Below are 17886 nucleotides of genomic sequence, written 5' to 3' on the forward strand. Positions count from 1 at the left end.
GGGTTGTCTCATCATGGACAATGGGGGCATATCGCTAGGATATGCCCCCATTGTCTTATAGGTGCAGGTCCCACGAGAACGGAGCCCTGCAAGGGAAGGAGGGCACACTGTACATGCGCAGCCACCCTCCATTTATTTTCTATGGGGCCAGTTATTTCCGTTGGCCCCATAGAATTGAACGGGAGCAGGGGCCGCACATGCGCAGTCCGCTCCCATTCTGTCACTACCAGAGCTTTGAGACGTTCTCACAGCTCTGTTTCTCCACCCCTGTGATGATGTCACTACTAGAGCTTGGAGGAGTTCTCTCTGCTCTGTTTCTCCGCCCCTGTGATTAGGTCTTTACTTTCTGTTTCCTTCCTCCCAGCTGTTCCTCCTGTGTTTGATTTCTCTGCCTTTAAATCACCCCTCCTCCTTTGTAGGGGGGGGATTATATTTCTCATTTGAGTTGTATCTCTCGCTTGAGTATCTTCACTTGTGTGCTATCATTTCACTGGACCTGTGTTCTGCTGCAGCAAGTACTCCGGATATTGCCAGCTGTCTTTGGATCTGTCTTCACTGCTGCCGCAGCTCCTTCTGTTAAGTGTGCAGACATTGTGTGTTTCTGTTTGTTTGCTGACTGGATCAGAGGCGACCCCGGTTCCGTCCATATACTGAGCAGGGCACCGGTGGCCGTCCCCCTTCCACTATTGTAGGGGTTACAGTGGTCATCAGTCTTAGGTACGCGGGCATGCCTCGATCCACCATTTGGATCCGGGCATGTGCTTAGCAGCATAGGGAGAGCTTTGAGGGTCTGACAGGGGTCACCCTTTATCCTCCCTAGTATGGGTCCGGTCAGTAGCTTTATCCACTGTGTATGCTCTTGTTGCTCACATACAGCCGTGACACATTCACATTTATGGGGAGCCGGCTTGGTGGTGGCCGGACTGGAGTCCTCCAGCCACCACCTTGCTGGGGTCCATTCTTGATATAGGTGAGGGTCCCAGCTATATGCCCCCATTGTCCATGATGAGACAACCCCTTTAAGCTTTATGTATTACAGTCCATAGATAAAACCGTTGTATTTACGTTTCCAGTATGGGTTAGAAAATCAAAGCAGAGTTAACTGGTCACTATAAGCAACTGTTCCAATATATGTCAGACTATCTTGACATAGAAAAGCCCTAAATGAGTATAAAACAGGAATGCGCTACTCAATAATAACACATTTAAAAGTCAATGAAAAATGGTTAAAAAAAAATTCCTACTTGCAGGTTGAGATAAATTCAGTTCATGTTCTCCCAGTGTGAACAGACTCTTCACTGTTGAATCCAGACCATGGCTGATGTTGTCCACTTCTGTTCCTTTGGGTATTATCCCTCCACGATCCGTAGATCAGGAAAAACGGCAAGGTGCTAGGTCACTTGTAACCTCGATTTTGATTACTGAACGATTATATGGGGGTGTGGCTTAGCATCATATTTTGAGTGTATATGTATATATATTAGTACTGCTTGTTTATGACTTTACAATATTTAACCCCTTAGTGACCAGCCTGTTTTGGGCCTTACTGACCAAGCGGTTTTCTTCCTTTTTTGATTGTCGCCTTCCAAGAGCTATAACTTTTTTATTGTTCTGTCTATGTAGCTCAGGCATCCTCAAACTACGGCCCTCCAGCAGTTGTAAAACTACAACTCCCACAATGCCCTGCTGTAGGCTGATACCTGTAGGCTGTTCGGGCATGCTGGGAGTTGTAGTTTTGCAACAGCTGGAGGGCCGCAGTTTGAGGATGCCTGGTGTAGCTGTATCAGGAGATGTAGGTCCATGGGGTGTACTAGAAGTTGACCTATTTGCTTCTTGAAAAACCAGGAAGACAAAGAGATTTATCTACACCCAGCAGACCAGGCGCTGGCGATAGATGTGTTTTCAATAAGCTGGAATCAGGGATTAAATTATACTTTTCCTCCTTTTGTGCCTGTTGCTGAAAGTTTTACAAAAGTGATGGAGGAGAAAGCCAAAGTAATTTTGATAGCTCCATTGATCGCTCCATTCTGGCCGAGGAAGCGCTGGTTTTCAATGATAAAAAAGATGAGTTCAGGTAGGATGCTTCTGACAACTTCTGAGTCAGGGTCCTGTACTACATCCAAATCGGGAATGTATGAGACTGAGGACTTGGATGATAGAAACGTTAATGATGAGTAGGAAAGCTTCAGCAAATAAAATATATCTTAAAGTCTGGAGAAAGTTTGCAAGCTGGAATCAGGCTAGGAGTTCGGATTATGACAAACGCAATATACCAGCTATTTTTGCTGACAACAGCAGCCCTTAGTGCTTTCTATGATGTCAAACTGTCCAATGTAAGTTTAATATCACAATTTTTGCAAGATTCAGACAGGTTGAAGCCAAAAATATATAATATGGTCTCGCCATGGAACTTGAATTTAGTCTGGAAAGTCACGACTGCTCCTCCATTTGAGTCAATTCAGGACATTTCGATTAAATTGCCATCACTTCCGCTAGAAGAATCCGTAAGCTACAGGCATTATCCACTGTATTTCCTTTCTTTCAGTCATTTGCTGACAACATAATGTTCAAACTTGACCCATCTTTTCTTCCCAAAGTAGCATCATCATTCTATAGGTCGCAGGATATTATTGTTCCATCATTCGGTAAATGTCCAAAAAATGATACAGAGAAGGAATTTTACAACTTGGACGTAAGAAGATCAGTGTTCGCCTACATTCAGGCTACGGAGCAGTGGAGGAAAGACAAAACATTGTTTCTTCAGTTTTCAGGGCCGAATAAGGGTTAGGGTTAGTCGGTGGTAAAAATCTTCCATATCTAAATGGATCAAACAGGGTATAGTTTTAGCGTATGAATCAGTAGGCAAGGAACCTCCAACAGATTTCAGAGCTCAGTCCACAAGAGCTTTTAGCCATCTGCTTCCATTAAACAGTTTGTCGAGCTGCTACGTGGAAGAGAACCTAGACTTTCACGAAGTATTACAGAGTGGATTTAGCTCATACATTTGTAATTTGGTTGCAAAGTCCTTCCGGCCATAGCCCCACTCTAAAAAATTTCTTCTTTGGTATTTCTCAAGGGTGCCTTGGGAAAAGTGTAATTACACTTACCGGTAATTGGTTTTCACAAGTCTCCATGACGTCATCCCAAAATTTATCCCTCCCCCCACAGAAAAAATATAGCTATATATTTATGTTGTATTTATGTTTATTATCACTTTCTACATATATAAAACAAATATATATTCTTGCTTGGTCTCTTAGGCTACTTTCACACTTGTGGCAGAGTGATCCGGAAAGCAGTTCCGTCGCCGAACTGCCTGCCGGATCCGGCTAAACAAATGCCAGATCAGTCTTAAAAATGCATGATCAGCCAGAAGAATGCATTGAAATGCCGGATCCGTCTTTCCGGTGTCATCCGGCAAAACGGATCCAGCATTTTTCTTTCCACATTTTCCACACAGACCGGAAGGACGGATCCGGCATTCCAGTATTTTGAATGCTGGTCTCGGCACTAATACATTCCTATGGGAAACGGATCGGAACGGGCGTCGGCAATATAAATGCCTATTCTTGTCCGCAAAGCGCAGACAAGAATAGGACATGTTAAAAAATTTTAGCGGGGCCGCGGAACGGAGCCACTGATGCGGAGAGCACACGGAGTGCTGTCCGCATCTTTTGCGGCCCCATTGAAGTGAATGGGTCCGCATCCGAGCCGCCAAAACGTCCGGCTCAGATGCGGACCCAAACAATGGTTGTGTGCATGAGGCCTTAAGGTGATTAAAAAAATTCTATAAAAAAATCAGACCTATTGGGTATCGCTGCATTTGTAACGACCTGCTCTATAAAAATATCACATGGCCTAGCGCCTCAGGTGAATGGCGTAAAACAATAAAATAAAAACTGTGTCAAAACAACCAATTTTTTGGGTCACCTCGACCCATAAAGAGTAATATTGAATGATCCAAAAATCATATGTAACCAAAAATGGTACCAATAAAAACATCAATTGTTCCCACAAAAAATGACCCCGTGCACAAGATGATTGGCAGAAAAAAAAAGAAAAAGTATAGCTTTCAGAAAATGGTGACACAGAAAAAACATGATTTGTTTAGTTTGGCCAGGGATGTCACGTGATCACTCCTCTGAAGATGCTTGCTGTGATGCATGCTGGGATTTTTACCTTCACTTTGCAGCAGCTCCGCCCTCATCAATGGGAGCATGCTATGCTGAGCACATTAGAAAAATTATATGTACACAGTATATCTCTCATGATACAAATACCTTGTGGCTTTAGTTATCTGGGACCCTTTATTATTATTTTTTTATGCGTATGGTGGCCAACCCCTTTAAGTAATACATATTTTATGAGGTATCTTTGTGTTTTAAAATCAGAGAAATTGAAATTTTGAAAATTGTGAATTTTTCCACATTTTTGGTAACTTATAGATTTTTTTTATAAGTAAAGGTGAAATATATTGACTCAGATTTAAGACTATTATGAAGTACAATGTGTCACGGGAAAACTATCTCAGAATGGCTTGGATAAGTAAAAGTGTTCCAAAGTTATTACCACATGTCAGATTTGGAAAAAACAGCCCAGAGTTGAAAGGGTTAATCTACTTAAAAAGATAAAATCATGAACAGCATATCATTAAAAAGTCACATGGCATTTGGCCTGACTTGGGTTTCACAAAACAGCTTCTTCCAGGGCACACAACAATAAAATTTCATATTAAGGCTACATGCACACGACCGTATGTGTTTTGCAGTCCGCAAATAAAAACGGATGACGTTACGTATGGCGTCTGTTTTTTTGTTGCAGATCCATTGTAATAATGCCTATCTTTGTCCGCAAACTAAAAAAAAATAGGACATGCACTATTTTTTTGGCGGAGCAATGGAACGGACATACTGATGCGGACAGCACACGGTGTGCTGTCCGCGTTTTTTGCGGACCCATTGAAATGAATGGGTCTGCATCCTATCCGCAAAAAAAACGGAACGGAAACAAAATACGGTCGTGTGCATGAGGCCTAAATCAAATAAAATTGGACAATTTTTTTAAAATTTAAAACATTTAAGAGATAAGAAATGTATTGCAATGATTAAATTCAATAATAAAAAGAATAATGAATTATTCCCACACACAATGTAAACCAGACATTCGGAATAACACCTCGAACTAAAGGACTTTCAATGATGTCACAATACATCACTCGGGGACTTCCTCCAACGTAGAGTTCGAGGTATTTAAATAACCATCTGATCACTACAGGAATTACCTCTTTCGAACATACCCAAATTAGGATACGGCCTCTACATAACTTCGGCATATCCAATGCCTATCTAAATCGACACCAGCTCCCTTGATGGCATGGATTTAGACCTTTTCTACAGCTAAAACAGCCATAGAAAATGATAAATGAGACGGGCCTACTGGTCCACCCCTTTTTTGGACCTGTGACAGACGTACACCATGTACACCTGCAACCCCTGGACTCTCCTTTTCCTTTCTTCTTTATATTCAGTTTAAGGCAGCTCGTTACTAAATTCTATCTATCCTTTATGTTCAAGAGAAAATTATTGGAGGATTCTTTGGAAAAAAGTCAAATCTCCCCTTAGTGTTGGCCAATTTTTATTGATCACTGATCTTATTTTATTAGCTGTGTAAATCTGTCGGAGTAAGAAAACCCAACTTTTTAACGTTTTCATCCGATTGCTTTATCTTTCCCCCTTTCTCACTAACACCATTTTCTTTACTCCCCTCTACTGTAGGCTCTTCTCCTCGCTTCCTCAGTACACTGATTCAAAACATTTGCTTCATAATCCCTTTCAATAAACCTATCCTTAATCACTTTGCTCTGCACCAAGAAGACTTCCTCATCCATACAGTTCCTATCTATCCACTGAAACTGTTCCCAAACAGAACAGTGGCAACTATTCATATTAATAAAGGAGTAACAATCCACAGGTTTACATTTTACATGTTTACATAAAAAAAAAAAAAAACACTTGCATGTCTGTGGTCCGCCATGTCTGTAGAGCTGCCCTGTTCCCAGCCGGACCAGAACGTGGCATGGTCCCGTAATCACTGTGGCCATGACAGGCCTCACTGGTCACATCTGCTTGAATGATGCCTCACCGGAGTGATGTGCTGTTCAACCAGATGTGACTGCTGAGACCTTGGATTTGTTGTAGAGGACAAAGCCAATTCCTGGTCCTCTAGGAACTGGAAACGGGCGAGAATAAAACAGCAGGACAGGCATGGCCGGACCATAGACTTCTAGGCTGGTCAACCCCTTTTAAATTAAATCTGAAATGAGATCCTTTTTGCCTTAATTTGCATCCCCTCTGTCACGGGGTTCCGAAGGTGCACTCGGTCCCCATTGCCCGCAGAACTGTTGCTTAGCTTTTGGAATGAGGTTCTGTGTTTGACCTCATTCCCAGGGCGGCTTTACTAGCTGGGTGGCTCCTTGCTCCTAAGTCTGCCTTGAGCGCCGAGCTGATCACTCGGTGCTCGACTGGTTGGTCTGTCGGTCATGTGACGCTGGCCACGTCACATGACCCTCACTCCCCACTATAAATACAGGCAGCCTGCTGGCTACAGGTTGCCTGTTAATTTCTAGGTTCCTGGTATTTGTTGGACTGCTGAATACTTACCTGATCCTGTTCCTTGACCATCCTTTTGCCTGATCCTCCTGTACTGCGCATCCGTCCTGGTATTGTGACCTCGGCTCCCACCTGACTACTCTCTTAGGACTCCTCTTGTACTTCTCTGCTCTCCTGGTATTTATGACCCCGGCTTCTCCTGACAATTCTCTGCTTGCTCCATTTGTACTTTGCAGCTTTCCTGGTATTGACTCGGTCCGTTCACGTCCTGTTGTTTGTCTGTCTGTCATCCCTGCACTTACTCCAAGTTAGGGATTGCCGTCCAGTTGTCCCCTGTCATTAGGACTCGCGAGGCAAGTAGGCAGGGCCAGGGGTAAGGGTGGAGCGCAGTGGTCACTTCCCTCCCCCCTGTGTGTGTGTGTACGCGACCGTTACACCCTCCCACGCCTTGGTTGATGGAAATACGTCTCAGTCATACTATATAAGTGACTAATGGTGAAATTCTGTTTTTGTTCTAGCCTGAATAGTTCTGTGTTGTCGTAGAAAGAGGATGAAGCCTTGGGAAGACACAAGGACACAAGCCAAATCTAAGGACTTTATCTTCGTGATGAGCCGTCAGGCTGGAGTTTGTTATAACAAATAAATGGTCAATGCTTCAGTTATCAGTTTTCAATGCAAGAAACCTAAATCAATACATGAGATTTACCTGCTATAGACAAACAGCTCTGAACGGCTAACCACTATACTAAAAAGCACTGGTACAGCTGAGACTGTGAAGGTGGTGTGAGGAGACACCGCACAACATAAAAAGCTGCGTCTAGAAAATGTCATCTCTAAAGGAAGAAAACTGACGAAGCCAGTGGGATGCTCAGGCTGTAAACATACTTAAAAGCTCACTTATTAACCCTTTAGTAACCACCTATATGCTTTTTGGCAACATTAATGGAGAGATCCCTGTGCAATGAAGAGCAGGAGCCCGGATCTGTATACTATGGTAAGGGCCGTTTAACACGAGCGAGTTCTACGCATTGAAGTCGGAGAATGCGTCTGCGAGCGCTCCCGTACTGACCTCCCTAGCAATGATATTTGTGTAGCAAAGCTTTGTATGAAATATGTATAAATATAGAAAAGCTATCTGTGTATTGGGCATGTAATGGACATGTAGCAGAGTTACATATTGAGCTTAGTTATTGGTGAGGAGGCTACTGATTTGTCAGTTTGGACGGCTGCCCGGCCATTTGCTGCGCCACTCTGAGACCACTCTGGTGGACGCCTGTGCAGTGGTGCTAGCGGAGTGTGGGAAGCAGCCTCTTGTAGGAGGTGCTGTGGGCACTGTGTACCCCGCTGTGTTATGGCGGCACTCCAGCACTAGAAATAATAAAGGAACGGCACAACATAGAGCCATAAGACTAGAGGCTCCAGAACTGTTATTACATGGGGAACGCATGAAGCTATTAAAACAGGCAGGTCAGGAGCGGGGAGCGGTCTGTCCCATAAGGAGATTTCCGCTATGTCATGAAATGCAGATACTTCTCCGGTGGTCATCCAGACCTCTATTGTTAGTCTATGAATGGTTAGTAAAATGTGGGCAAACAGCCGGGGTGTCTCCAGATCAGGTCATAGAGGACATGAACTAACACAGGTAGTCTAGGAGTTTGGTAGCTGCTCAAACGGTAGAAACCAGGCTTTCAAATATCTGAGTTGACATACCCCCCAAATTCAAGGAGGGGGGATACTACTGAGGAGAGGGTCTCATTGTCCTTCCTCCACAGCCAGTAATCTCCTCAAAACCACCCTCAAGTAGGTGTAATACTCTGCAGAACACTGCGGGGGAGGATACTACTGAGGAGAGGTTTTCACTATTCTCAGTGTGTGACAGCCAGTAATCTCCTCACAGACACCCTCCTCCAGTAGGTGTAATACTCTGCAGAATACCTCGGGGAAGGATACTACTGAGGAGAGGCTTTCAGTGTCCTTCCTCACAGCCACCCTCCTCCAGTAGGTGTAATACTCTGCAGAACACTGCCGGGGAGGATACTACTGAGGAGAGGTTTTCAGTTTCCTTTCTACACAGCCAGTAATCTTCTCACAGGCACCCTCCTCCAGTAGGTGTAATACTCTGCAGAACACCTCGGGGAGGTTACTTCTGAGGTGAGGTTTTCAGCGGAACTAGTAAAGACTATGCACTTGTGACAGAAAAGAGGAGTCTAAAGGTATGCAGCAAACTGCTACCGATCAGCCAATGAAGTGAGAGCGCGGGAGGAAGATCGGGGCGGAGCCAGGGAAGAGTGCGCTAGGCTGACAGACAAGAGGAGCGGAAAATGGCCGCCCCCGTTCCGAACAGCCAATGAGGTGAGAGCGCGGGAAGAGGATCGGGGCGGAGTCAGGGAAGAGTGCGCTAGGCTGACAGAAGAGAGGAGTGGAAAATGGCCGCCCGTTCCAAACAGCCAATGAGGTGAGAGCGCGGGAAGAGGATCGGGGCGGAGTCAGGGAAGAGTGCACTAGGCTGACAGAAGAGAGGCTGGAAAATGGCCGCCGGTTCCAAACAGCCAATGAGGTGAGAGGAGATGCTGGTGACTGTGCAGTGAGACTTGAAGAAATGTGAATGTGAAGATATAACAGGAGGATACTAAGGCGGATACCTGGGTCAGTGCAGTGGGTGTCATGGGGGAGGAATACAGTCAGGTAACAGCTTTTCTGTATGAGAACATTGTAGAAATCCCAGCAGCCATTGCTGTACATGTATTATATATCACAGGTGGGGGGAGTGTTTGTGTGTGGGGGGGGGGGGAGTGTTAACCATTTCATACTAAATGACTACACCAAGTGTTTTTTTTTTTTACTTATAGGGTTTTTGTTATCATGAATATTCTAAGTATAGGAGCAGGTAGTTTAGTCACATTCACCATTATGGGAAATACATTGCACATTACACCGTACAAGGACGGTCTTAGAAAATGTGGTGCGTTTTATAAATTTTTCTGTTTTTAGTCAGAAAATATTGTAAAAACACTGTCCATGGTTTTTTTTTTGTTTTTTTTGTCTTTACATGGTGTTGTAAAGGTAGCACACGCCTGGGTTTTAGGCTGGAGGGTGGTGCTGGACCCACCATCGCAAAAACATAAGTAATCCAATACATAAGAAGCTGCACTGAACCCACGTAGGGAGATGCAGTTACTGTGCCGAAAGTTAAAATAGGTTCTAGTGGCGTCACATAAAAGTATGAGAAGAGCAGAAAGATGTATATAATATATATAACATAACATAGTACAGGTAAATGTGGCTGATATATAATACAACAGTATACATCATGAGGTGTAATACCAGGACCTGCCACTATGAGAAGTATAGTGCTGTGACTGGTGCCTTTACTGCCCAGAGCACCAATGAGACCACCAAGCCTTCACTGCTATAAAGAGCCAACCTCCAAACCAGACCTAACATTGAGGCAGTACATATACCTTTCCCATGAAGACAGGACCCCACCGAGCACCACAGAATTTAAACAGCTGATTGGCAGTGTCACGGAAGGTGTACAGCAAACAAGAAGACACAAAAGGAAGATCCGACTGACTGGATCCAAAACTAAGGAACAAAAGGGGAGCCCTGCAACAGACCTGACTCTCTCCTAACTGCTCAGCCTATGCAAAATTCTCAATGGTAGAAGATCGCATATCCTCGTACCTCGACTGTATAACACCTGAACACCCTATAATAGTGAGGGGACACGACCACCGGCTCCCTACACTTGATACGGAGGGAGTCAGGGTCACCTGAGATCCAGCAAACAGGAAAATACAAATGAATGAACAAAACTTATCTGTAGAAGACTCAGTAGAAGCATCCAGCATGCATACACTCCAGGAAGTTGTATAAACCGCAAAGTGAAGCAGTATGGGAAGGGATTTAAAGGGATGCAATCAGTGCAACTACATGACAGCTGAGAGAGGCTAACAAGATGAGAAAATGAAAGCAAAACAAAAGGAACCTCAAGGAGGAGGTTCTGAAGGACGTCTGTCAGAGCTTCTCAGATGTCTGGTGGTGGCAGGAGGGGTGCAAGGAGTTGGACCTCTGCCGATCTGATATTGATGACCTCCCTAAGCCATCAATATCAAAATGCTGGTAATAGTGCCAGCAGCCTGCAGTCCTCTACGCTAACACCATCTTTCGGTCCCCACACTGTTTACATCATGTGGTGCAGGGTCACATGGTCCACTGCAGCCAGGTCCACTGGCTTCAGAGGTGATGTGGCCACATAACTTACAATGTGAGTCCTATTGGGGACAGCTTGTAAAGTGCTGCAAAATATAGTAGCTCTATATAAGTGCATAAAATAAAAAGCAGCACTTTACCTGGCAATCTAGAGATGGGCGGGCTTGACGGACGAACGGGGCGGAATACAGAGTGAGTAGACGGAGCCTCTAAGTGCTGAAAAGACGCCCCCATAGCACCTAGAGGCTTATTTGCATAGCAATAAAAGTTGGTTTTTTAGTGTAACGGCTGCACACAAAGGTCTTAGAATAGCATGGTTAGGTAGAGCAGACACTAGCAGATCGCTAGTATCTGACCGCTAATTAGGTCCAAATGAGGTGGTAGAAACCCTTTAAAAAAAATTCAAGGATGTTCATCCTCATAATCGGTAAATATTGTGTGGAGTAGGTTATAGGAAGTACCGATATTATCGTCCAATATTCAGGATTTTGTACATTATCGCATCTAACCTTGCAATATACCGATAATGCGTATAAAGTGAATACTAGTGAGCGCTTCCATTATGGAAGCTCGCACTAGTATGCATCGGGTGCCGGGAGCACTTCTGATACTCACCATCCCTGATCTTCTTTGATGGGACCCGCGCTGCACTGTCCTGACCCCGTACAGCGTCAGGACGTAGTGTGCGCAATATGACCTGCCGCAGCGCAAGAGAGGTGAGGAGTTCTGATAGAGGTTAATAAAGGTCTGATCTGAGGACTGATGGGGGTTAATAAAGGTCTGATGGGATTAATGAAGGTCTGATCTGAGGTCTGATAGGGGTTAATAAAGTCAGTGAGGAGGGGGGATGGGGTGGAAATTTGCATTTTCCACTAGTATATTATAATTTAAATTATAAATCACATGATCCTCTTTTTGCCATACTGACCAGATCTCACTCATTTTTTACACATTTTAACTTATTTTATGATTGTATAAATAAAATGTAGATGCTCGCATGTGTGTAGATGTTACGGACATTGATTATATCTTGGTAACCTTTCCGTAGCACGTACATTTGAATATAATCTTCGAATGTTCGAACATCAGTACGAACATCGAATCTAATCCTTGAATATAATTTTCGAAATGATCGAATATATATATAGCTAAATGTGCCACAGTACGAACATTCGAATATATGAATATATTGTCAAATGTGTATGTTTATTTGTGATTATACTATAGTAGAAAAAGCGCAGGTGATCTATATATGATCCACTTCGATGTAGTCCGTTCCCCAGATTTTAGGATCAACTTTAAAGTACCACCCACAATTCCCATAAAAAGCTGGTGTCCGGTGAAAGACCCTCACTCACTGATGAAGGGACTGAGGTCCCGAAACGCGATTAGTAAAGGAGGGTCCATCGTCTATGAACGAGATCACGAAAGAACAGGATCCCCCACAGCAACTATTTTCGGTGCAGTATTATCGTATTCGAATATTGAAAAAAAAAACTACTATCGAATTTAAAGGGCTTCTGTCACCCCACTAAAGTCATATTTTTTTTTTGGGCTAGTTAAATTACTTATAATGCGATATATGAAAATATAATGGTCTTACTTACTTTTGATTCAGCAGTTTCTTCTAAAAACGAAGTTTTATAATATGTAAATCCGGTCTCTACCAGCAAGTAGGGCGGCTACTTGCTGGTAGCAGCTGCAGAAATCCACCCCTCGTCGTGTTGATTGACAGGGCCAGCCGGGATCTCCTCCTCCGGCCAGCCCTGTCAGCAGTTCAAAAATCGCGCGCCTGTGTTCATTCGGCGCAGGCGCTCTGAGATGAGGAGGCTCGCCTCCTCAGCACTCCCTCAGTGCGCCTGCGCCGATGACGTCTTCTATTTCGGTGATGTCATTGATGCAGGCACACTGAGGGAGTGCTGAGGAGGCGAGCCTCCTCATCTCAGAGCGCCTGCGCTGAATGAACACAGGCGCGCGATTTTTGAAATGCCGACAGGGCTGGCCGGAGGAGGAGATCCCGGCTGGCCCTGTCAATTAACACGACGAGGGGGCGGATTTCTGCAGCTGCTACCAGCAAGTAGCCGCCCTACTTGCTGGTAGAGACCTAATTTACATATTATAAAACTTTGTTTTTAGAAGAAACTGCTGAATCAAAGTAAGTAACACCATTATATTTTCATATATTGCATTATAAGTAATTTAACTAGCCCAAAAAAAAAAAAAAGACTTTAGTGGGGTGACAGAAGCCCTTTAAAAGGACGGAACTTCCGTGTCATATGACCAACGTTTGAGGTCACGCAGAGAGGTTGGCTTCTATACCCGGAAGTACATACTGCCGGGAACCTCGAGGAACGCGGACTCACAAGGTTCGGAATACAGCATAATACATAGCACTTATCACGGAAGACTGCCGAAAGAAGTAATCTCACGGAACACTCTGCAAAGGGGTAACCATATTCAGAGGTAAGACCAGTGCCATAGACCACGCGGGACGCCGCGTCTAGGCACATCCTCAGGAATCTGGCACCCGCTAAAACCGTGAGTTACCTTGAATTAAATTGTGTATGGTCTTTACATATTCGTCCATAGTTCATAAGGAATGAACCAGGGGTTAGCCCACTTTTAACAGTTCGAACCATCTGACTACTTTGGGACATACTTTATATAAGGAACTATAAAACTTCTGCTAACCATTTGAAAGCTGTGACTAACGTTGATATACTAACACACAGAGACTATTCATCAGTCGATTGAACCAAGGAAACAAAGTTTTTATTTTTATATTTTTTATTTCAAATAATATTATTGATATTTTATCTACTTAATTTCTTATATGGTATTTTAATAATTTATGTATAATATGTACTATTGATGTTTGAATTGTAATAAATATAGTGTATCCAGGTGTCAACAGCGAGTGCCTGCTACCCTTTTTTATACAAAGGGGTTAATAAAGGTCTGATCTGAGGTCTGATAGGGGTTAATAAAGGTCTGATCGGAGGTCTGATAGGAGTTAATAAAGGTCTGATCTGAGGTCTGATAGGGGTTAATAAAGGTCTGATCTGAGGTCTGATAGGGGTTAATAAAGGTCTGATAGGAGTTAATAAAGGTCTGATCTGAGGTCTGATAGGGGTTAATAAAGGTCTGATAGGAGTTAATAAAGGTCTGATCTGAGGTCTGATAGGGGTTAATAAAGGTCTGATCTGAGGTCTGATAGGGGTTAATAAAGGTCTGATCGGAGGTCTGATAGGAGTTAATAAAGGTCTGATCTGAGGTCTGATAGGGGTTAATAAAGGTCTGATCGGAGGTCTGATAGGGGTTAATAAAGGTCTGATCGGAGGTCTGATAGGAGTTAATAAAGGTCTGATCTGAGGTCTGATAGGGGTTAATAAAGTCAGTGAGGAGGGGGAATGGGGTGGAAATTTGCATTTGCCACTAGTATATTATAAATGTAAATTATAAATTGACTACCAACTAGGGGCTTTATTAATTAATAATTTACATTTATAATATACTAGTGCCAAATGCAAATTTCCACCACCTCAGTGACTACCAACTAATAGAATATATACAGTATTATGAGATCATTTATACCAATATTTTATATCGGCTATCGGCCTGAAAGTTCACAGATTATCGGTATCAGCTCTAAAAAATCAATATCGGTCGATCCCTAGTGTGGAGAATACAGAAGCCACCGGAACGGATCCAAACCAATGTTGTTTTCATCAAAGATTTCCGTGGCATCTTCAGGCAGTCGTCCTTGGTCATGTGTAGATAGAGTGGCAGCACTAAAATGAAGTGGGATTGGGACTGGGGGTGTAAGGTTATTTTATTATTCATTAAAAAAAAAATTGATGACCCCCTTTAATTGAAACTCAGCCATTGAGGTTTTAGCGGCTTTATTAAGGCTTCAGTGATAAAATATTTTTGAAGTTCATCCTAAAAGTAAAAAAAAATAAAAAATAAAAAAGAATATTTGGATGAGGTTTGGTTGAGATCTACTTGATATGTATCAAGGATGCCTGTGACAATGATCTCTTTCTAGTAAGTAATGTACCTTAGCTCCTTCAGGTTAGGTGATGTCCTCATTTCTTCTCTAATTCGGCTGGAATGAATGTCTTTGATATAGTTGCGGTTCAGATCCAGGAATCTGAGGTTCTTGTTTTTCTTCAGCAATGCCAGCAATGGGGCAGATTCATCTGTCAAGCTTATATTCTCAAGCCTTAGAGTGAAAAACATTGGCAACAGAACAGACGTTCAGTTCTCCTACATCCCATGTATACGGGCCCTCCTCTTTAAGAGGTTTGTTCCTCTAGAAGACCATTTTGGCACTGCAATTATGAACGATTATCTCATGGAGACATACAATAATACTCACAGTAATTCCTCTATCCTGCAGCTTGGACTGGACAGAGCTTCCATCAGATCTCCAAAATGAGGGCCTACTAGGTTGTTATAAGACAGGTCAAGCTTCCTTAGAAAGTGATTATTACGTATCACCACGGCCAGATGTGAACATGCACTGTCTGTCAAGCTGACATCTCTCAAACTGCAGGAAGCATAAAGAGTTGTATTAATGTATTTGTCACATATGATCACCTTTGCCATAGTTTGTTGTATGAATTTTATTAGGGAATGCAGCCCCCTTATGCCTACACAATGCTCTAACCCTTCACACTTAAAAGGGCTTTCCGAGATATTTTTACTGATGACCTATCTTCTAGATTAGTCATCAGTATCTGATCGGTGGGGGTCCAACACCAATCAGCTTTTTGAGAAGGCAGCGGCACTCGCGGTAGCTCTGTGCCCTTCTCTCTGCTCACTTAGCACAGTGCTGTCCATTTGATAGCAGCTATGCTTGGTATCGTAGCTCAGCCCTATTCACTTCAATGGGGCTGAGCTGCATCTAGGCCACCGATGAACGTGATGTCACATATCCTGGGAAAAGCTGTTATAAGGTTGTGTAGCTATCAGTAAAAATCTGTGACCTGCTGTTTGAAGGGGTTGTCCCGTCCACAGGATATGTCATAAATGTCCTACAGATATAGTAATCACCTATGGGGCCTGCTCCTGTCAATGCAATGAATAGAGAGGATGCCGTATTGACTGCTATAGGACTGGGGGAAATAGCCAAATAAGCACACCAGGCTTTTTCAGAGATCTTTAAAGCAGTGAATGAAGAAAGTCATGCATGCATGGCCACTTCTTCGTTTACAGCATGGCTCCATTCTTGACATGAGACCTGGACCTGTTGGACATTTATGACATAACCCATAGATATGTCCAGATGAGACATTAATATATTACATTCCTTAAAGTATAAGATGTTATACTCACATCAACTCCTCTATCCTGAAGGATGGACTGGACAGGGCTTCCATTAACTCTGAGAATAGATGGCCGACCAATTTACTTCCACGCAGGTTAAGTTTCCGAAGAGATTGATTTTTTGATATGGTAGAAGCTAATTGGATGCTAGACTTGTCTATCTGTGTACCATCACAGCTCAATCTGCATGTGAAGCAAAGAATAATCTTTAGAGATCTTTCTGGAATAATTATACCTAGATACTGCCATTTACTGCCCAAATTAGACTGCCATACATTGCCTAAATAATACCTCTATATGTTATCTGAGTAAAACTACCAAAAAGTGCCCACATAACGGCGCTATGTACTTCCCATATAATATAGCCATTTATGTGCCAATAAAACTATGACTTGGTGCCCACCTAATACTACCATCCAGTGCCTAAATGGTGAAGAAGTTTGTGATGGTCAATGATATGCGTCTTGTTCTTGGATATCCCCTAGGAAAAGCAGTGTCCCAGTTTGCCTCCTCTTAAATCTTGGCATATAGGAAGGAAATGTGTAAAATGGTTGACCTAAGCAATGTGTTTTCTTATCTGGACCTTCCCCAGAAGGACTATGAAACTGTTATAGCACCATGGACAACTATTCCATCATCAAGGATTGCAAATATAACTATGACTTGCTACCTGGAATCGGAAAAAAATTTCAACATGGAAGGACTCTCTCTGTAGAATATCACCAGGTATGGACAGAATGCTACTGGGTTACCAGAAATAGTCGCTATAAAAAGAAGCCCAGGGTCTAGTTTTAGAGGCTCAATTACAGAGTAGACCTTGCTTAACAGTGTCGAGCACCTAAATGGGGTCTACAAACTAATTTCCCTACACTATCTTATGTTACTGTTGGAGAACTATACTGGTAAATGTAATAGCAAGTCCAGGTACTTCCTCTAATTTTTAAAATGCACTCCAAGATTTAAGATATGGCGCCCAGCCCATAAAAATACTCACATTAATGTTTCGATCCTGCATGTCTGGCTCGAAAAAGCGGTCATTAAGTCTCTAAACCCTAGGTCCCTCCAGCCGATTATCAGACAAATCAAGAGTCCTCAGGGAAGGGCTTTTACTTATTGGAGAGGCCAACTGGGAACAAGAGTTGTGTGTCAGGTTACAGACGGCTCAAACTGTAGAAGCAAAGAGGGATAACATAAAAAGATAATGTAGAGACAGTGCTTATGTTACTAGTTACCACAGCGTTGTGTGCTGCCTGACAGCCTCCTCAGCAGACTTGGGATACGCTTTCATTTTACATTTATACTATTGTTTTAAATGACTCAATTATTGAAACAAACTACTGTATAATCAATTTAATGATGATTCTTTATGTTTAGTATCTGCACACCTGTGTATAAGTGGTTTACTTGCAGTGCTACTCCCTGACCACGTGGTGCTCTGTGTAGAAAGAAAACACCCTTTGGTGTGCTTGCTCAGTACAATTTTTAATCTAGTTTTTTTTCCCACTTGTCTGCTCAAATTAAAAATCCACACATAACAGATTATTTGAGAGGGGGGGGGGGTATAATTCATAAAACCCACTTTCAAATGCCTTATTAGGAAAGTTAATTAGTCCTGTAAAGTACTGTATTAGCGACGTCTGTTGAGAACCCAGAGTAGAGAAGGGCTCCAATGAGCATCACTGATCAAATCTGTGCATTTTTTTCATGGAAAATGTGTAAATGCTTTATTTCGCCA

At 42.9% G+C, this 17886-nt stretch overlaps 2 protein-coding genes across 2 annotated transcripts in view; one reads left to right on the forward strand and one right to left on the reverse strand.

Annotated features, from left to right (window-relative positions):
- Positions 1-17886, forward strand: part of LOC120981734 (NACHT, LRR and PYD domains-containing protein 9-like) — an 89759-nt gene that overhangs the window by 68224 nt on the left and 3649 nt on the right. The window lies entirely within an intron of this gene.
- On the reverse strand, positions 14438-17595 carry LOC120981760 (ribonuclease inhibitor-like). The gene is made up of 5 exons (XM_040411469.1): positions 17146-17595; positions 16161-16334; positions 15202-15372; positions 14881-15045; positions 14438-14762 (listed from the first exon to the last, which is right to left on the reverse strand). The coding sequence occupies exons 1-5, from the start codon at positions 17187-17189 to the stop codon at positions 14726-14728; spliced, it is 591 nt and encodes a 196-aa protein (XP_040267403.1). The 5' UTR covers positions 17190-17595; the 3' UTR covers positions 14438-14725.

Source organism: Bufo bufo, chromosome 11 (genome assembly GCF_905171765.1).
Source record: "Bufo bufo chromosome 11, aBufBuf1.1, whole genome shotgun sequence".
NCBI lineage: Eukaryota > Metazoa > Chordata > Amphibia > Anura > Bufonidae > Bufo > Bufo bufo.